Source organism: Chelonoidis abingdonii, chromosome 7 (genome assembly GCF_003597395.2).
Source record: "Chelonoidis abingdonii isolate Lonesome George chromosome 7, CheloAbing_2.0, whole genome shotgun sequence".
Taxonomy (NCBI): Eukaryota; Metazoa; Chordata; order Testudines; family Testudinidae; genus Chelonoidis; species Chelonoidis abingdonii.
This window is the reverse complement of record NC_133775.1, coordinates 31,738,262-31,760,696: the sequence shown is the minus strand read 5'-3', so window position 1 is coordinate 31,760,696 and position 22,435 is coordinate 31,738,262. Positions and strand designations below refer to the sequence as shown.

The following is a 22,435-nucleotide window of genomic DNA, read 5'->3' as shown; positions in this document are numbered from 1 at the left end:
CCCAATAGTCCTAGTTGGTGGCAGCGAGAATATCCAAGCTGGTAGTGAGCTTGGGGGAGTTTCAGGTAAGCCCCCAGATTTTGGACGCAAAAGTCCAGGTTTGGGACAGGACCAGATTTTGGACGCTAAAGTCCAGGTTTGGGACAGGTGGCTATTACTACAATGACTGATACTTTTTCAAAGTTGTATGTGCAAATATGCTCTGCTTCTGGGTGGCATTGGAAAAACACAGGCAGAGAAGTGAAGCTGTCAAGCCTGGTCTTCCTTGGTGTCCCTGGAAGACTTTGTGTGGATTTCAGAGGATATGTATTATTAGTTCTCAATCCTAAATGGAAGGATGGGTGGTGCTGAGTCTTTAACAAATACATCCTTTCTCTAATTAGGTATTGGAATGAAGTAAGTGTGAACAAAAGCAATAACTACAAAATCCAAATAAAAATCTCTTCCCTTCTGAAATGCTCAGCTTTCACAGCCCTGTGATGTCATAATTTCATTTGTTTTCCAATCACCAGCAACCTTCAGGACAGCCAGGACCTAACGTTCCAAGGTAACAGCCAAGCAGCCAAAATCTTTTTTTCAACAAAAATCGTTTTTTATGTATCATGTTACGGGAAACAACTGTAGGTGCAGAGAAAGGGCTTGCTCCATCTTCCATTCTCTTCAATTTGGATTGGACCTTTAATCAAAGCTAATTACATCACATGATATTAGGATCTTTCAGTATTGCTACGTTCTAGGATATTTTGCAAATTCCAAGCATTCTGTTGTTCCATTACAAAGATGCAACTATCACAGTGTACATGAATATACCCTGCCCTGTTCCTCTGATCACCCCCCCGCAAAAAAAAAATTCCCAGTCAAATATCAGCAACAAAGTTCTGAATTTCAAAGATTGTTTGGGACTACTAAAATGCTAAAAAAAAATTAACCATCAGGAGTCACGTCTTTTTTTTAAAAAAAAAACCAAGGAAGTTAAATGCAAATAAGTGATGTAGTTGTTGGGGAAAAATCAGGTAATGACAAAGTTAGGGTTCCAAAAGCAATGTTAGTTAACTCAGCTATGTAGCACATACATAGTGTTTCCTATTTCTATTTTTCTGGTTAATTGCATTATTTTTAACCCATTACTGCTGATGTTTGTATACAAATGTGTATCATTAAAATATACAAGAGATGCAATTTATAAGAGCTAAAAGTGGTGCTATAATCTTAGCTTTGGCATTTCTTGCCCTTTGTGATTTCCAGGAGCACACTTTTAGAAAGGTCTCCTTCAATTTGCCTCTACATATTTGTACCTCTGTGCATGTGCAAGTGAGATAGCTAGAGGGTCAGGTACTCAGATTTGTGCCCACAGTGCATTTTGCAGGCACATATTTTCTTGGCACAATTTGCACCTGCCGAAAAGGAGGCCAGAGGCTAGCCTGGCTAAAAATATACCCCTGACTCTGCAAACTTTAGTGTTGTGTTGACATAGTTTTTAGCAACAGAGAGGTACCGATCTAGATGCAAACCTGTAGGTTGAAAAAAAAATCAGAAAATTAAATTAATACAATACCAGGACATAAGGAAGATGTGCTGGCTTAGTTAAATAAGGCACAAGTGGTATTATTTAATTAAAATCTAGAGTGCAGCTGTTAGGGGAAAATCCAGCCAGTTTTAGACAGAAAAATCTGCCTCCATGTTGTGTTTCAGCCTCATTTTAACACTGTAACTAGCTACGAGAGTAAAAGATAGGAGTTTGTTTGAGGGCGTGGGTGTATGTGTGTGTGAGAGAGAAAAAGAGAGCGAGAAACAAGGATGGTGTTCAAATACTATATAGAATAGCCTTTCCTACTGGAGAGATGGAGAAAAAATAAAATTACACTAGGCCCTCTGAGCTCTGCTAGTGCAGTGAGTGCTCTGAGGCTGAGGATAATGGAGTGAGGAGAGGTCATGAGGAGGCTTGCATGTGCCCACTATCCATAGCATGGTTCCCTATCTCCAGTATGAGGTTTTTAACCACCCTGCTATATACGTTACATCTTACAAAGGAAAACAGTTTTGTTTGCCAAATGAGAGATCATTTCAGCCGGGCAACATTTCTGTTTTCTCCAAGAATGAGAAAGATCCTTTTATTGTCTATAAAAAATAGTTACAGCTATTTGCATCTGTGCTGTTGCAAAAATTGGGCTAACATCTTATTTTACTACCTGCAGCAGAGCCATTTCAGCGCTTCAGAGAAATCATGCTATTTATTAGACTTGCAGAAAAAAATGTTTAGAGCGTTTGAGGAACGTAGACCATTACAAAAACTAAGGAGACTTTAACTTGACACCCCCCGAAGATTTGGTGGTATTGTTGTGCATTATTTTAGTGACTATTTATACAACACTAGAACTTTGTATGATACTCTATAGAGAGTGAAAAAGACACAGGTCCAACCAAGCCCTGCTCCGAGCAAGTTGGGGGGCAGCTACCTCTAAGACACCCTTCTGCTCTTCCAATCCTGGGGTTGGCTGGGATCCCCAGCAAAATTTAGAGCAGCCTAAGTAGGACATTCTGCTGGCTGGTGATTGCTGTAATTCAAGGTGCTGCAGCTATGCCTCCTATGGGGTAGGTACTGGGAGCAGGTGACATTGAGCCAGTGACACCCAATTAAATTCTCAGATGCCCCGTTACATTAGCTGCTTTATGCTGCCTGAACAATGCAAAGCTGCCAGATGGCAGGCTGGGGATCTGGCCCATAGTATCTGCCATGGAGAGCTTGCAGTGTACAACAGGTGAATATAGGAAACATACAAAGGGAAAGGTAGGAAAAAGGAGAAAAGGTAAAGATAGTATGAGTCACACTGGGCTCTGAATTAATCCTAGCACTAGATCAGTCAAGCTGTTCATAATTAACAATATTTTTGTAAGCGTTTTGTTTTGTTTTCCATTATTTGTCCGACCTCTTTGTAACATTTGATTGGGCACCATCAGTCAGCTGTTCTTTCCCCTTTCATCCAGAAATGAAATTCATTTAACCATAAAACAAATTCATTTGCCCTGGGACTATTTTTGGATTGTTTGTATTATTCCTATTTTATGAATATTCACACCACCAGAATTCCGTCTATATGGACACTTAAGAGCAAAACAAAATGATGGATTCACTGACCTTTTGAACCAAACTTAGGCATTTAGTTCATCAATTTGTTTGCCAAAAATATCCACCAGCACTTGCCCACTTAGGTTTCTAACCTGAAGATCCTGGGAGTGGAGAGCATCAGTGGAAAGCAAAGTAAATGAAGCAAATAAATGAAGTAGGTTTTGAGGAAAGATTTGAAAGAGGAGGGTGAAGACACTGGATGCAGAGTCATTCCAGAAGGAGCAAAGCAATGTGCAAAAAGGCCCAAAGTTTAGAGTGGGAAGGGGAGATAAAGTCCCAAAGACTTCACTGGGCTTTGGATCAAGCCCATAGGGCTCTGCAATGCCTGATCAGAGAGTAGGACCTAGAGTGAAATGTGGGGAGCAACCGGAGAGGAGAAGTAAGATGTAGACAAGGCCAGGCCTGTGCAAAACCTTAAAACTGAGAGCAGTGAGTTTGAACGGAAACAGATGGGGAGTTAGTGAAGCACCTCGAGAGAGGGCATCATTGTCAGAACTGGGGAAAGGAAATTACCCCACCCATACACCACCCTCATTGTCTGTAGAAGCTAGAAGACACAGACTTAAGGCTGCCTCTCTACCTCTGCAATTGCAAGGCACAGCAGATTGAGCTAAGGCAGTGTTTCTCAAACTGGGGTCACCGCTTATGTAGGTAAAGCCCCTGGCAGGCCAGACCAGTTTGTTTACCTGCCCCGTCCACAGGTCTGGCCAATCGCGGCTCCCACTGGCCACGTTTCGCTGCTCCAGGCCAATGGGAGCCGCTGGAAATGGCGTGGGCTGAGGGACTTACTAGCCGTCACTTCCAGCAGCCCCCATTGGCCTGCAGCGGTGAACCTCGGCCAGTGGGAGCCACGATCGGCCAGACCTGCAGATGGGGTAGGTAAACAAACCAGCCCAGCCTGCCAGAGGCTTTCCCTACACAAGCGGCAACCCCAGTTTGAGAAACACTGAGCTAAGGCTAGGGAAGGATCCTGTACTCTGCCTTTCCTTGATTTGGAGGATTTAAATTAGACCCTTGTGTTGTTTTTTCAGGCCTATTTTTGAATTTATTCAATCTCACACTGTCTAGAACTTGGTTGTTGAAATATGCACACAGCTCTGTATTGTTTGGGGAGTAATACATGGTTTTCCCCAGTGGCACAGCAATAGTCTTGATCCACCAGCCTCCTGCTGTCCACTGTCATTGTGTCTCACAGTCACTGAGTGGCCTGAGGTGTAGCTGGCACTCATGGACCCCCCGCCAGTGCCTGTAACTCTGAAAGTACATGACATCTTAACCTTTATAAAATTTCTTCAAGACAGCATTTAAAAACACCCAAATCTTTCCTGACCTTTACATTTTAGTAGAGATTGTTTTTTGTTGTTTTTTTTTTAAATTGATGTTACAGTATTTTTTTTCTTAGTTATGGGATTTTTAAGCCAGTTCAAGGGGAACTTTGCTTTCCTTTTCCCATCCTATTTGAGGCCAATCATTAATCATGGAAGGGAAAGGACTCCAGATTCAAACCTGACTTCATAATGTTTTTATGTTTGTGACATCTTATATCTATCAGTTGATGGGAAGTTCTGTCCTTTCCATTTGTAATCTACTAGGTTGTAATTTGAGTCTAGATTCTGACTTCCTTTTTAACCTCCCACACTCACACCAGTGCAGATTTTGCCATGCTGCTCTATGGAGAGAGTAATGATTGTGTGCCAGTGAATTCGTGGGGATTGCTAAAGGAATTTCTAAAGAGCTTCAGTGATCATCCAGGCTACATCACAAGGAGCCTGATTCTCATCTCCCACTGTCAGAAATCAGGAGTAACTCCGTTCAAATCAATGGAACAGATTCTGCAATCATTTACACAGCATAAATCCAGATTTGCTCCACTGAGTGCTTTGACTGAGCTACTCTGTAAAATGAACATGAGAGAAGACTTAGACCCAGGATTTTTACTCAAAGATTTTAAAATTGTAAAAAAATTGGGAACTTTAAAGTGAAGCTTCCCGCCTGTTTTTATGGGACTTGCTCTTTCTAATGAAACTAGGAACTGCATATCTCACAGTGCAAACAATTGTGCTGTGAGGCCTGGCTTTATGCTTAAGTGAAACTTTCCGTATTCTCATATATTCCTTATCTACTGTAATCTCATAAAGTCTTCCATGATATCAGGCAATTATAATATTTAAGGCTTGGATTCTAAACACTTTCTAGTGGTGCTATTGAATTTGTAGTCACTTGCTATTTATTTTTGTTATGTTGTTTTGTTGAAACTAGGCTCTATGAGCTAAGATGTGAAAAAGTTATCTAAGTTATAGTTCTTGTAAAATCACTGTAGGCAAGAAGATTACTCCTGATAAATATATGTAAAATAGGTACAGGTGGGCAACATTTTTTGTCCAAAACTTTTTCAGCATAATAGGCAGATTCGGTGACACCAAAATATTTCATGAACTTGTGTTGGTATCACTGAATTGTTCACGTAAAAAAAAAAATCCAAAAAAGTCAAAATGTTTGGTTTCAACATTTTCAAAATGAAATGTTTTGATTTTTTGGTTCAAGATATGTACTTATTTTGAAATTTTCTTCTGTTTTATTTTTAAAAATTAAAAACTTTAAAAAATGCGTAGTAGAAACAAAAAAACTTTTTTTACTTTTTGATTTACTGCATATTTCCAAACAAATAGTTTTCTGTTTAACTCAAAACACTTTTTTTCCCCAATTTTTTTGGAATTGTGAACCGAAAAATCCATTATTCACACAGCTCTACTTTCTTGTCCAAAAACTGAAGGTCACTTCAAAGCTGCTTGGTGAAGGAACCTAATCCTGCAGACAGCGCAGTTATTGGCCATTATTTCTGAATCCAATTGTCAAGAAAGGAAAAGTTTATGGGGAAAACAAATGCTGCACTTATTATTGTGATTCAACATTCATAAAATATATTTCATTGAGGGGGGAGTTTACACAGGGGGTAATGAGATTTTTCCTTTATGCATTATTTATAACTGCTTAATCCAGGTGCTGTAGGTTATTTTTTTTTTTATTCCTCAGTTTCACCGCTACAAAACACTTCAGTATTTCTAATTTATTTCTGCTTACAATACAGATGTTCTCAATTGTGTTTCTAATGACATTTCAACTGTTATGATCGTTTTTATTTGTTTGTGTCAGTGTATAAACAGGGGTTGAATGTGCAGTGTACAATAGTTAGGTTTCAAGAAGCTTGTAAAAGCCTCTAGTGATTTAGTTATCAACGAATTAAGCTATGACTAACAGTAATATCTTTATCATTAGTCGTTTTAATCTTCAGACGAGTTCCCTGCAGTTTATATGGCTCTTATATCTTCACATAAAGGTTTCATCCTTTAAAAGAGCATTTTTCAAGATGACCATTTGGAAACAACATTTGGAGGAACATTTGGGTTGCGTCCTCTAACTAAATTTCCAAGCTGTTAGTAATGGACTAAAGAAAACGTTGTCTGCACTGAATACTAAACAGCTATAAGTAAGAGTCTTGAAGGTTATGTGTAAATATTGACATTTTTATTTTATTTAGCATACAAAACTGAACTTGCAGTGTTGCTTATCTTGATAGAAAGCGACAACCATATCTGCGTCATGAGATGTATTCATCAGACTTCTGATTTACAGAGGTGGTCTACCGTTTTTCAGTTGAGGGTTTTACGATATCCCTGATTAGCCCACAGAGATTTGGGGAATGAGTGTTCACATAGGAACATGTAAGAAAATAATAGAAGAAATTCCTTTCATCTTAAAAGGTCATGTCACATATAAAAACTTGGGTCCCAACAAACCCATTAAGATCCTTTGCTGAGAGGTGCAATAGAACTTTAGATTCAACTTCCAGCAAGTTCAGGTCCTCAGTTCATCATACAAGAAGCACAGGCCAATAAATGCAACATCACATTGTTGTCCCTTGCACCCAGCCACACTGCCTTTCCCCTCAAGTGTGAATGTATTGACACATCTTTTTAATTGGAGGTTACTACAGGAGCTACAGGGTATTCCCATATTTTCCTAAAGCACTCAAAATAATACAAATGTACAAATAATAGCCTGTGGTTCTTTCAGGGTGTTATTTACACTAAATGCATTAGTATATGCTAAGTGATAAGATGTTCATTGCACAGGTTTGTGATCCCAGGACACAAAGCACAAGGGGTCCACAATATTCTCAATAAATCAGAAAGCCATAAGATCCTTGCTATTCACACAGAACTGGATCATTGTTTCATGAATGGCGCTATATAGACAGTGCTTAATTTGGAATGAAACAGATGTCAGGGCTCAAGCAATTAGGTGCTGGGGCTCAAGCAATTTTTTTACTTTCAGAACTGACATGAAAAGCTCAGAGGTGTTGGGGCTACGAACTGCCAAGCCTAGAGCTGCCGGGGCTCAGCCCTGGCAAGCTCTGGAACAAATTAAACTATAGTTAATTAAGCTAAAGTCAACTAAGCTATAGTCAACTATAGTCATGAAAAATTCCCCAGTAATGACTAGGGAACTCATAGTTCTCTCTTTGGAACATGAGCACTATCAGAATTTTTTCTAAAGTATTTTCTTCCTCTTTCTTAATGCTCTTAGTATTAATACTCTTTGTTCCTGCATGAAACGTGTGCATTTCTCTTGCTTCTGCTGCATATCTTTTGTGCTTCTCAAGGGGGTGTAAGGGAGATTTTATTTATTTGCATATATGAGAAGATGATTTAATAAATTGCAGAATTATAAATTTCCTTTTTTGGAGGGAAGTATCACTCCCTTTGTGGTAATTTAAGGCTGTACAATCCACATAAATGTTGCTAGTGTCTTCAGTGGATACCTTAAGAACTGGCCTATAATATGGAGATATACCTATCTCATAGAACTGGAAGGGACCTTGAAAGCTCATCAAGTCCAGCCCTCTGCCTTCACTAGCAGGACCAAGTACTAATTTTACCCCAGACCCCTAAATGGCCCCCTCAAGGATTGAGCTCAGATCCCTGAGTTTAGTAGGCCAATGCTCAAACCACTGAGCTATCCCTCCCCCTATAGACCACATTTTGGTTCTTCCTATTATTTACCAAAAACTTTATAGTCCCTCACAGCACCCCATCTTTATGGGGCCCAGGTGGGAAAACCTTCTCAATAGGTGGAAGGTTATGGTAACATAGCCAAGAGTTAGCTCAGGACAAGGAGGTTGATCTTATGCACTTTACCTGAATGGGGCCAGGCTTGGCCGTAGACATACTTAGACATGTTTCTGGCAGCTAGTGCAAAGTGTGGAGCACAGATGTAATTTGCTCTTGTTAAATGTACCCTGCTCACAAAACAGGCAGCCATATGCTGCACTGGCTGAAGCTTCTAAGAGGCCGTCATCAGTGCTCTCAGGTAAATCACATTGCCGCCATCTAGCCAAGAGATAATGAAGATATAGATGAATGTGATGAAGGCAAAAGACTCAATTCCTTGGCCAGCTGCAGATGGTGAAAAAAGGCATTTGGGGCCACTTTGCTAGATGGGTAGAGATGAGTATAACTGGAACCCTAGGCTGTGACCTGCTTAACCGTGGTAGTCAGCCTCAGCTTCAAAAGCAGTCACAGGTTTTGTCAAAACAATGAGGAGTCCTTGTGGCACCTTTGAGACTAACAAATTCATTTGGGCATAAGCTTTTGTGGGCTAGAACCCAGAAAGTTTATGCCCAAATGAATTTGTTAGTCTCAAAGGTGCCACAAAGACTCCTCGTTGTTTTTGCTGATACAGACTAATGCAGCTACCACTCTGAAACCTGTCACCATGCAAGGCACAGATTTTGTCAGTTTCTTCAACAACTTTCTCTTGCCAATCAGCATCACCTTCATGTTATCTAGAAAGAGCCTGGGCCAACTGGCTTGCATCTACACCTTATTTCTGCCAGACACAAGGAAGCTGTAGTGTTTGGTTTCAGAAGAGTTTGGTGTCATCAGGAGATTGATGACACTGTAGCGCATACCGATTCCCATATCACAGATATGTTTTGAACAAGAGGGGTGCCAGCACTGTGGTACTGCACAACTGAGGGCATGTCTACACTGCCCCAAAGTTCAAATTACAAGGGCATGAGTAGCAGTGTGCACCAAAGTGCTACCCTGTAACCCTCCCATGTGGATGCTTTGGGCATGAATTGAAAGGTTCCTAGTTCACATTAATGTAGTCCTGTTTGAAGAGGAATACAGTAAAGCAAAGTAGGAATCTTTTTGTTTGCACCCACATGGGGGAGTTACAGCGCAGCACAGACTACTCACAGTCTGTAGTCTGAACTGTGACCAGTGTAGGAAAGACCTGAAAGCCCTTGGGAAGGAAAATTAGTTACCTATTACCAGCTTCTGGGAACTTCTTAATGGAAATTAGCAGAACTACCATTCTTTCCTCCCTTTGCCATGTCAAGAGCACCACATGGTAAACAGCATTGAAGGCCACTGCAAGATACAACAGTATTAGCAAGGACATCTGACTTTTCTCCATTTCCATGCAGAGATTATCAGTGCCCATCACTGCATCATTCAGGTCTGAAACCTTGTTCGTGTTCATAAAAGTGGAGAATGTTAGACGCCCTTGAAGTTGGCCCCCCACTACCATCTCAATGATCTCTTGCAGAAAAAGGAGGTTAAAGATCAGCCAATTAGTTAGTGACATTCATGTCAAGAGGTAGTTTCTTGAGAAAGGGTCAGAAAACCCATGTTTGCAGGATGCTAGCAATGAAGTCAATATGTTTAGCCCTTCCAGCCTTGACCTATTACCAAGCTCTTTGAGAGGCATTCCAGAATCTTGGCAATATTCTTTGAACCTTATGTTCTCTTGCATCAAATGCTAAAACAAAAAGTTATATGTACTTTGTTTTTTTCATGTCATTAAGTGAAACTTAGGGAAATAAAGAGAAATCAGTAGAGGAAACATATGCCTATTATAGATGAACCCAAAAGCTCTGATTCTGATCTCACACTGGTATAATCTGGGAATAACCAGTGAATTGCACTGGTGTAAAGCCACTCTAAGTGAAATCAGAAACAGGCCCAAAGTGTTGTCTGTTTGTTTGTTGTAGGGGCTATTTTTGGTTGCTTGGTTATTTTTTTATCTGCATTTGTGAGGTCTAATACTATGTTGGAGCTGCTTTTCCATTCTCTAAGATGAATCTTCATATAGAATTTACTCCAGGATCACCATGGTACATGTAAAACTAATGTACCATTACTGGAGAGATTTGAATTCTGCCAGCTGTAAATGACATACATGAAGTGATGCTGGATACTGATGTAGCAAACTAGTGAAGTCCCTCTTATATTTGTTGAGTAGATTGCAATGTAAATATGCAGCTAGAAACTGTAGCTGAACGGGGTGCAAATGGGTTAGAAACATCAATTGGTTAATGCATATAGAGTTTTGGGTTTTGTAATTTTGCAAAAACTGAAATTCTTATTTGTTATTTATCTGCTTTCAAAATATAACAAATAGTTCTTTTGCCAATAACTGAACACCTATATTTATAGCACACTGGCGCTTCATGAGTGTCATTTGTGTCATTATCTGCATATGTTCTAGTTTTCCTAGAGTTATAAAAATGTTTTAATTATCACTAGAACTGTATGATCAAGGAGATTAAATTTTTCAATGTGACTAACTGTTTTCTCAAGACATCCTGACTGTAGTGGAATGACTGTGCTGACATTTGCACAGATGGACAGATGGTGCCTGGGATATGTCTGGTTAAAATGCAGACTTGAAGAGCCTAGTTGAGAAAGCTGAGCCACTGGATTTCTAGACTAGTTGCCTGAGTCATAAGAAAATGTAGCCTGCGTTATCCTTTGTGCTAGATGTAATGGAAAACATAGTGAACCATAGCAAAACAGGGCTATTGCTAAAACATAACTTTTGGCAGAAGGCTAGAATGATTTTATATCAGATTTTGGTATGGTTTTGTTCCATACCTAAGTAAGATATGTTTCCTGAGCTATTCTCAGGCACTAACCTAAGCTGTTATCCATTTATGCACATAAACAGAAGGAGGCAAATTTATCCATGAGTCTAGTTGGCTAAACATACATACTCATATATTACATTTGATAAATTACTCCTTGTAGCTGAAAAGCCCACAGTGTGAGACAGCAGTGTGGAATTAGCATCTTGAAGATGGGGGCTATATTCTGATATCAATTACACTAGCGTAAATTGTAAATCCAGAGTAACTCCCTTGACTTTAACCTCTCCAAGTCAAATCCATCCCTGATGTAACTCCAAATCAAATGTGGCTGTGTGGGTCTGTTTCTCCCTTTATAAAATATAGGTCATACATACCTACCTGTCAGGCATGGTCAGTGTTCATACAGTGTTTTGAAAAGAGCAAAGCGCAATATAAGTGTGAGATATTACTTTTTATTATGACCCTTTAGCAGTAGATATTTATTACCTCACTGGCTGTGCCAGCTATATTTACTTCTGTACAACTTTGTGCAAATCCACATGCTACTCCAGAAATCCTGTTTTGAATCACGTGGATAACAAATTATTGAAATGGATCATTGAGGGGGGAGTGGTGACAAATTCAGTCATCTGTGTAAAACTCTCTTGAACGTACCTCCCCCTTTTCATATGTATCACCTGTTTTTATAAAGGGAGAAACAGACCAACCCGGCCACATTCCTATGAGAAGTGAGTTTTCCATCCTCAGTCCCAGCAATCTTCAGTGGAGTTATGCCATCCAATAATCTGATCCACAAAGTCCACAGTCAGATCCTAGTTATGGAAGATTATGCTGAGCTACATCGAACCACTCACTGAATTCCAGGCTAACTGTCAAACCTTATCTCCTCACACTTAATAACACTACAACTAGGCCTACGTACCAGAATTTAGAGCAACTAATAGCAACTGGGAAGAAGAGAATGAGGAGGAACTGGATTTGGCAACAATTGGAGTACAGCAGGTTTCAGCAGTTTACTTTGGAAGTAATTGCTCACTAAACCATGATTTAATTACACTGGAATAATCCCAGCATTGGTAACTTTTATTAAAAACAAGACTGTGCAGCAGTTACGTAAACATTGTAGTGCTTTTAGCTGAGATTGACTGTCCACAAACCATTCAGTCACTGCATGATTTTTGAAGGCTGGACTTTTAAGTGGTTTCTCCTATTTCTTCTACATCAGTTTTAATTGCTAATAAATTAAACTTCCTGCAGGAGGAAGAGTAATGTTATTTGGTTTGCACATAGGCTGCATCCATCACCCTGGTGGATAATTAACAAGAAAGATATAAATTCTAGCACTGCAAATATTGGGACCAATCCTGCAGCTCATTCACTCCAGTGGAACTACTCACATGAGTAATGACACCAGCAGAAAGCCCCGAAGTGGTATTTGGACTGACAATAACTATCCTGTAATAAATAAGGGATAATCTGTGTTAAGACTTAGAGCAACCGGTCTTACAATATTAAAGCTAATGGGCCTGATTCAACTCTCACACCAGTGTAAATCAGGTCCAATATCTGTTTCAAAAAACCTAATTCTGACATTTGTTAGTAATGGGGAATTAGTTCCCACAATCTGAAAATGTCTTGCTGCATTAGCGCTAGATTTGTACATTATAAATGTCTTGTGGACTCCATGGGGTCCTCTCCTAAACATGTACCATAGTGATTGCTAATTGGGCTGCTTTTTCTTCCTTACGCAGCCTATCTTCCCGGGGTGATGTATGCTTTAAACCATTGATTTGGGGCATTCAGGATAGTGCCCCATGAGAAATCTATGTGTCACATATGAAAACCTTGTGCAGCTTCTGGGCATCAAACTGGTTAAGTAATGCTAATGTAAGGGGATTTGATGTTCTAACGTTAAATATCAAGGGAGCAATACCTGAAAAAACTGAGGTTGAAGCATTGTGCTGAACAATTTCCTATTTATTGTAGACCATATATTTAGTAACTAATCATCCAGTCTAATAATCTAAAATAGTATTTGACAAAAAGGTCAAGTGTTTAATATTGGGGCTAGGAGAGCCATAAAAATCTATAAGGAATAAGCTACTTGGAACAGAAAGTCAGACCCAGTGCCCTCCTTAGTCATTGTATCTTTCAGTTCCTCCTTTCATTCTATAAAAATGTCTAACTCTCTTAAACTCAAATTATTCCATATGTTTACTACTTTGGGAGGACATAATTCTTCTTGAATTCCCCGCTGATTCTTCAATCCTGGATTTTTAGATCAAAAGGTTTTCTCTCTTAAAATTTTCTGGAGCTTTTCAAAATGTTGTAATGTTTTATGGAATAAACAAAGTTCTCACAAAAAGGAAGAGTACTTTGATTTTTATGGAAATGTATTTAGAATGCAATTAAGGGGATTTTAAAAATTCAGTAATTGCTTTACAAAACTTCATGTAATCTATGTTTCAAGTCCTTTGGCCAAATGGACCTCAGCCAAAAGGGCTGGAGGAAATGGGCTACAACTCCCGCACCAACTCTGAATTAGTGCATCCACTGGTTAGAATACAGGACTATACATCAAAAGCGCTTGGTTCTCTTCCTTGGTCTGCTGCTGACTCACTGTCCCAGTGTAAAATGGGCTTAATTCCGTACTTACAGTACACCTCTACCTCAATATAACGCTGTCCTTGGGAGCCAAAAAATCTTACCGCGTTATAGGTGAAACTGTGTTATATTGAACTTGCTTTGATCCACTGGAGTGCGCACCCTCTCACCCCTGGAGCACTGCTTTACCATGATATATCCAAATTTGTGTTATATCGGGGGACGTTATATCGAGGTAGCAGTGTACTTGGAGATCCTTGGATGGATGGCACTGTAGATGTACACAGTATTAATCTTGCTGTTGCACTCTCTCAACTCTGTTTCTCTGATAATGTTCAGTTCCTCATGACTCCCCACTTCTTACCAGTTTCCTTTGTTTCTACCATTTTCCTATCTGTTTCTAGGTCTTCCTCTTTTATTCTTCCTACAGGATCTCACCCTCTGCTACAGCTATTGAAACATTTAAATCCCACTCTCTACAACTCCCTGGAGAAGAAACTGAAAGAGTGAATGTTATCAATTATCCCACCAACAGGTTTTACCCATTGTAGAACAAGTGATCATATAAACTCCTCTGTGGAACTTACACTTGTCAGTTATATGGTGATCAGAGGGTTTCCCTGTGTTCAGATTTGCAATATGTACCTCATCCACATTTATATTTTATAAATAGGAATACTTGGGAGGACAAATAGAGAAGCAACTGTTAACTCTGCTGAGTCCTTTGTAATGGGAGATCTTTCTGGATCAATGGAATGAGAAAAAGTTCATTTTTGTTTTTTAAAAAGGGATTGTCCCTACCGAAGCGGGACAGCTGGCTTTAAGAGGCTGATCCACTCTCATTGCAGTCCCTAGCCAAACTCCGAGTGGTGCAGAATCAAGCCTTCATTAAATCCATGCCCAGCCTGTGAAATTGAAAAATGTTTAAAGTGAACCTAGAAGTATGGACTTGACAAGATATATAGAAGCAAATGTAAAAAGCAAATCGAACTGAGTCAAATTCTGATCTTGGCATTATTCTCAATGCACAGCAGTGTGACGGGGAGTAAAATTCATCCATAATCTTTATCTGTTGTAACCATCTTGCTCCTTCCCTTCCTAACTGCTTACACTATTATCTAGTGTTGTTACTCTCAGTGTAATGTCTGATTTTGATGGCGAGCTTTCTCGGGAGAGTAGCTGTCTTCTTATATTTTTAAGAGCTCGGTACACCTAAACTACCTACATTACTGTATAAATAATAAAGAATGCCAATTTTTATGATGAGCCCAAAAACACCACTCCCATGTCAATTAAGACCTACACATTTATCATTCTCTTCACATATGCTTTCACACTAAGATAAGGACATATACATGTAAGCAGAACTATTCAGGCAAAAGCTCTTAGAGATAAACCTTTGTAGTGTCTTAGGTAAGATTTTGATCTCCAAAATCAATGGAATTACTCTGGGACCAAATCAGGCCTATATACTATGAAGTGGTTGGAACGCTTTTGTGCTGGGTAGCAGAGAAAACCCAAACTACTAGTGCCAAGGAGTGAAAGAAAATATTCTAATAACGGATGGATAATTGAGTGATGCATTGCATTTGACAATAAAGAAAAGTGTGGATGTGCCCTCATATGTAATCTAAAAGTTACTCGAGTGAGTGAGTTGTTTGTATATCCTTTCTAAGTCTTTGAGTTATATCAAAATTCATGACAGTTATCTTCATTTTTAATAGTTAATGAATGATCAGTGTAACATGTTGGAAAAGGAAATGCTAGATGGTTCATATTAACTATTATGAAAGTTTTTCAAGGTTTGAAATGTAGAAAGAAAAGTGAAAGTTGCTATATCATCTACACAGTATTTAAAAGCTGAGACATTTCTACATGTGAGAGATGAGAAATTTTGAGTAACACAATTTATCAGATGGTCATATGGTTTGATTTTCTGAGAATCAGGTTGAGTCACATTGTCCTGCATTTGTATAAGTTCTCAAACGATGAAACTGTTTTCATGTAAATTTCTTTTGATTAAAAGTCATCCTTTTATAAAATTGGTGTTACTGTATAAAGCTATATTTTTCCCTCTGGTGGAAGTTGCTTTGTAAAACCAGTGGTTTATGTTCTGTATTAGAACTAATATAAAATCCAAGATGTAAAAGTGAGTCCTTAATCTTACTCAATTATTTATAACTGACAAGGAATCCAGCAACATTGCCATAGAATTCTTGTCATGCATAAACCTCTGAGAATCCTGCACTAAACATAAGGCGCCAAATTCTCTGCTGGAATAAATGGGCACAGCTCCATTGACTTCAGTGGAGTTTCCACAACATATTCCAGCGGAGAAACTGACCCAAACAGTTGAGTATACTGTCCTCCAGAGACCTTTATTACCCACTTCAGTGAGCAGAGATTTTTATCACCATGTCAGCACATAGGAGAAAGCAAACTATGCTACATGCATGAACATTTCATAAAGCCTCAGATGGAGAGCATAAGCCAGGTTCCTCCAAGGAGGTGTCTAACTTGCAGTGGGAGGATCTAGGCCTGACTACCTGGGGATTGGGAAGGAAATGTCTCCTACAGGTAGGTCATTCTACAGTACCAATAATTGTTTTGGTTATGTGATACTGGCTATTAACACAGACAGGATATGGGACTAGGATATGTTCTTATCCAGAATGGCAGTTCCCATGATCCTACGTTGTTGTTACATTTTCTAACAGATTCATTCCTATAGCTCCCTGCCAGTAAGGAAAAGAAAGCCTGAACAATGGTATTAATACATACGACAGTAAAGTATAGAGTTGCTTACAACTGTATTAAAGAAATACTTATACTTGTGGTAAGAGACTTTTGCCACTTTTTCTATTTTGACTTGCTGTGCAGAGGACATGTTCTCATCCCATTTAGAGCTGTATAAATGTCCTCATTCCCATACGTGCGGCAGATCTGAGTGTGTGTGTTTGCTGTTTCTTTGGGCTGTTTATATGGTGGATAAGAACCACCAGGTTCTATAGTTAGCCAAGTACACTCCAGTCATAGACAGTTCATCTTGTTACAGCGTAGACATATTTCCTGTACATTTGCAATAAGGGTAAAGAAGACCAGTTCTTTGCTATTTAAAGCCCTTGAAAGAAGAAAGACATACTGCAATTTAGATTACCAGCAGACTACAATGTACGTTGCATAAAAATGTCAGTCTTAATGGCAAAGTTCAGGATAAAACTGTGTCAGCTAGTTTAATCATTTGCCATGAAATACCAGTTATCTTAATCTTACATGCAGTCTTTAAGTTGTCTGCATATTTTTGTGTAATTGAATCCTGACCCTAAAAGGGAGGAATCGAGCAATTTGCTTTTTAGTGAATACAGTTAGGAGCTAAATATTCCAGTTTAGAAATTACATTTACAGTATTGTCAGATAGTTTAATGCAGCTAATATTTCTCACAAGTGTGTTTTTTTCTCTGTTTCATATTTGTTTTCCATGCTGTAAAAAGTCATATTAGTATTCAGTTTCTATGGAACTTAACTGAGTTCTCTGGGAAAAGTACAAATATTGTTCCCAGAACTTAAGACAGATAAATTAGCATCTAACCCAAATGACAGATTTTGTACATGTGTTTTGCTTTCCTTCTAGATATGTATTGTATTACTGCAGCAGCAAATACAACGAGGCCAAGATGTCTTCATTTTCCGTCAGAGCAAGAACTATAGAACAATGTGATCGAGGCACTGGTCTTCTGTGGCCAGCCGGTCAGAACCCATCAACAGCTGTGATGAGCAGAGCAGAGGTGGGGAAACAGGAGGCAGTCAAAGCCAAAGAAGGTTTCGGCCTGAAGCTGTGTGTATGACTGAAGCAGAGCAAGACCGGGACCCAAGGAAACCCCAGCAGCAAGGGAAAAAACAGATTGACTCTCAGTGACTCATTTAGTTCCTGGATTGGACAGATCTCTCCCCTGCTGGCAGTTTGGCTGAGCATCAATGGGACAGATACCAGGATGAATAGCTTAAAATAATTAGGGGGCCAATCTGCAAAACTGCTTTCGTCCAATTCTTTACTGTGTGATGAAAGACACAAAACAAATTACATTTAGATTATTAAATATTAAGTCACTGGATTTACCTACATTTGGTCCAAAGCAGGAAACTGGATAAAATTCAATTTTATGTCATTATGTTGATGGCCTGTTTTCCACCAAAGGGTGAGTGTTTTTTGGCAGGTCAGACTCTTTGACACATGGGGAAAATAGGTGCTTAATTTAAATGAAAATTAATGCAATCATAATTAACACAAATGTGAACAGAATTAAACACGGGCAAGAGTTTAGTTTAATGCTTAGCCATTTAAACTATATGTTTTAGGAAACGTCCTGCTTCAGTTGAAGACAATGGCAGTGTTCCCACTGAATTCAGTGGAAACCGGAGTAGGCCTTGTAGGAAGAAAGGCAGGATTCCCTGTACTTTATATTTAATACACAAAAACAGAAGCAACAAGCTCATTTAGTATCAGTAAAGGTCAGTTAAAATTATAGAGACATCCTATGGAGCAAATCGTCTGCCTTGTATTTGCATATTTATGAACTAGAGATTATGACAGGCCATTCCATTTATTAGTGCAGCACTGCTATAGTTAATAGTCTGTCAGCATTTCCATTATAAACCCCGTTTTTCAATGTTTTAATTTCTCAGCCATTTGAAATCACATCAGGAAGCAACGTAGCCCTTGTGTTGTCAGGCCAGGTGCATTTTTAAAGAAGTAAATAAATAAAAATATATTTAAATGAGCTTAGCCATTTCTGATTGGGCAAATGGCATAAAATCACAAAGCCGTGGGGGATGTTATTCTTTTTTATTTTTATTTTTAGGGAGATTTTGACACTCACTTCTTCTGTTTCTTCTCATCTCATCACTTGAGGTCGAGTCATCATCCAAGCATCTGCCATCTTCTTCTGTCCGGGGCAACACTAAAGTCCACTTGCTTGCCATCTTCTTTGATGCAATCCATCCATCGCTGCCTCAGCTTTTCTCAGGATCTCTTTCCAACCACCCTGTCCCATCCCAAAATCCTCTTCATTCATCCTCTGCACATGTCCAAACCAGAAAAGTTGCACATCCTGGATTTTGTCAGCCACATCATGGACATTGACTTCCATCCTGATGCTTTCATTTCTAAATCTCTCCCTTCATGTAACTTTTTATTATGCAAAGACAGCTCATCTCAAACACCTGTTGGCATTGAACCTGCTGTATCTTACCATGCTTCTGCACCATACAGCGTTGTGGAGTACACTTGGAATCTCACTGTCAGTGCCGTATGCTTATCATAAGCAATATCTAGGATGTTATTCCACACTCATCCAGCGCTCTCCAGTCTGGACTGCAGCTCACATTCAAGCTTGCTGTCTTCCATAACCCAGCCACCAAGGTACTTGAACTGATCACTCTGGTTTAGTCATGGTCCATTAATCTCTATATCCAGTTTCCCTGTGGCAACTCTACTGACTCACATGACCTCAGCCTTAGTCATGTTCATTTTCATCCCATGCCTGCTTAGCTGGTCATACCACTGATTTACTTTTTCCTCTAGGTCTTCTTTTGAGGATGCCCTTATTGCTATATCATCTGAGTATAGCAGCTTCTCACCTTTTCGCATTGGTTTCTTCCTGCTGACATAGGCCATCAATATAATAAACAGCAGTGGACTGAGAGCTGACCCCGGTGCAGTCTGACTTGCACTTCAAAGGGCTTGTCATTCCGGTACAGGTTCAGATCACTGTTTTAGGTGATGTATATAGTGCATTTGCCATAAATATTAAATCCGCAGACATTCCATATTTCCTCAGCATTGGTGTGAGCATCCTTCTGACCACTTTTTGACAAACACATCTATCAAAAACATCTTGAAGTTTTGAAAAATGACATTTTGCAAGCAGCAAGTATATAAAGGGAACATCAGTCCTTGGTGCAAAGTTGAAGTTGCTGGAGGTACTTATCAAGTGGTGACACCAGGCTGGTCCCAAGCACGTTTGAACCATTTGGCTGCACATGGTGCCCCTTGCCCTTGGCAGCCAAAGCATTGGGCTAAGGGTGACAGCTAGGAAGAGAGAGCATGTGAGACAGCATGAGCCACATTAAGGTGAATGACATGCCTTGAGAAGAACAAGCATCAGGGGCAGATCCACATGGTTGCAGGGTAGGATGGAAAGTTATGAAACTGGCATCCCTGTAAGTGATTCTTCTACTTCTTCTGAAACTGGTTAAGACCAGCACTATGGTGACCTCATTGCTGTTATTTTGGAATATAACTTTTAGTACTTTGCTGAGCTTTTCCTAGTTTCCCTGCATGCAATATAGTGACAAGCTGTACCATTCTCATGCCTATTTGAACTTCCTACTTATTCTGAGTGTCTCCAGCAGAGGAATTCCATCTATTGCCAGCTCCCTGGCAGAAGGAAGATTGCTTTACAATGGCAATATTTAGGTGAGGGCAGGAACAGGAGTAATAGGAGTAAAGTGACAAAATATGCACTATTATATGTAATCTGATAGAAGATACATTCTGTAATTTAGCTGAGTATTAGTGTTTACTATATACTTGTTTTGCTATCGTTTATTTTTACTTTGCTGTGAAATAAAAAGACTTGCACAACTGATTTGAATCTGTCTCTGAATATTACAAATATGAATTATTATGTACTTAGCCACAATAGGATGTATGCAGTTGTGGGCATGGTGGGTATGTAGATTGAATGCCAACACTCATCTAGGTATGGAGGTGTAAAATTACACAATAACTTACACCCTGGGGGAGTGCTGTAATTCTATTTTATATTAAAATAAGTTACATGAACAAAACAGAACACATTGTTTTTATCTTCCCACTGAAGTAGATCATAGCAGAGGATTATTATAACAGTATTCCCTGGATATAGCTTCTTTCATCTCCAAAGGACCCGAAAGTACTTTACCAACATAAATGTGATACAGAAACAACACATGAAGATCACTTCATCCACCGGTGAAATGTGCAAATGCTGAATAATGCACAGCAATACTACACAGCAGTTTTATGCAGGAAGTGAAGATTACCATGTCCAGTTGAAACTGCTGGAGAATGTTAAATAGGCTGAGTGTAATTACCTTAGTTAGAGTTTGGCTGGACCCTGGAATTTATAATCCTCTATCTCACAAAAAGTTTCAGGAGACTGAACTCCATGGTAAAGTAAAAAAAACATTTGAAATTTCACCAGATTTATTACATTTTAATGACTGAAATGTTCTGCAGTCTTTGGGATCCTGAAACCTTTGAGGAAATATAGCACCACACTATGAATCCAATGTTTCTCTGTTGTGTTTACCCCTGAGTATCTGGGTTACAATGAGCAGAAGTGCTCAAGTGCAAGAGAGTTTGTTAGCCAACATCTGGAGAACAAGTGACTTCTGGTAGGATGCTTTAGATATGTGCTCTGTGAACCTATAATAATTTCTGACATGGGGCAAAAGTCTTCTCTGGCCCAAGTGCAAATCTTTTGCACATTTATCACTTGTTCAACGTGTGGCACTTCTATTAACGTTGATGGGTGTTCTATCCAACATCTCAGATTATGCAATAGAGATCTACAAGACAGATAAGAGATCAACAGTGCAGATCAAAAAGGTAAACTTCCACTTTAGATCATACTTGTACCCTTGTGTCTCTGTGACTGGTTCTGTTTAATTGCAGTATTTTCTCTCTTTTGATATGGCTCCAAGATGAAAAAACCAACAGAAGATCGGTATGGCAAAAACTGCAACAGCAAAAAAAAAAAAATCACCAAAAACACCTGCTCATTGTAATTGTAAAACCCCAGGTCCTGGAGCTTGTAGCTTTGCCTCTACATGGGTGGGGTAGGTGAGTTGTTCTTTGACAGTAAAGAAGATGATTTTTATCTCTGCATATTCAAGTCTGAAGATCTTGAATGTGGTTTAGCAGGGTAATAAAGTTATTCCTGATCAAGCTGAACTGCTATCAGGAAATGTATGCAGAGATGTGAAGGAAACTTCAGGAGAAAACTGCAGATTCTGGAAGAATTAGCGGCACAGACAAATAACTTAAAAATTAATGACAATTCTAATTTGTTACAAAAAAATGACTCTTGCTAAATAAAACATCAGCGATTGCAAGGCTGCTTCCAGTTTCACCACAATAATATTGGCTTATAGGAGAGTCACGAGATTCACAAAGAAGTTAATTTGGTCAAATTAAGGAATTTGCCATCTTTGAATTAATTAATCTACTATCAAGGTAGGTGTACACCATCTTGCCACATCTGCAGCCACAGAGGCTCCCATGATCATGGGGAATCTATGAATGTATAAATGTATTGTATTTACTGCCTGTGGTCTAGTGTTGCATTGTGTGGAGGATAAGCTGCTTCGTACTGAATGAGAGCTCTTTTGGGAATAACACCTTGAGCTTCCTGGGAAACCTCTGTGTCTCTCAATTTCCCTTCTTGTTCTATTTAACAGGAAATATCTATTTGCTGTTCCCCAAATCGCCTTCCCCACCCCCTCCCAAACACAAAACCAGTTCTGGATATCTTGGTCTGATTCCAGTCTCATTTAGGGCCTGATCCAAAGCCCGCTGAAGTCATTTGGAAATACTTCAATGGGTTTTAGATCAGACACATAACTGATTTCACGCCAATGTAAATCCACTGATCTAAACTGAGTTACTCCTGATTAAAGCTGGTGTAAGTGCGAAGAGGATCAGGTCTGTAACCAGTCCCTGCCAG

The 22,435-nt window shown here is 39.3% G+C and overlaps 1 protein-coding gene across 2 annotated transcripts in view; it reads left to right on the top strand.

The window, feature by feature from the left end:
* LOC142047095 (uncharacterized) overlaps nt 1-20,314 on the top strand; it is a 190,678-nt gene extending 170,364 nt beyond the window's left edge. For both annotated transcript variants that reach the window (XM_075067779.1, XM_075067778.1), the window contains exon 5: nt 17,299-20,314. In XM_075067779.1, the coding sequence (XP_074923880.1) occupies nt 17,299-17,512 (214 nt within the window). In that variant the 3' untranslated portion in view covers nt 17,513-20,314. The remainder of the gene's footprint in view (nt 1-17,298) is intronic.
* Nucleotides 20,315-22,435: the final 2,121 nt, after the last annotated feature.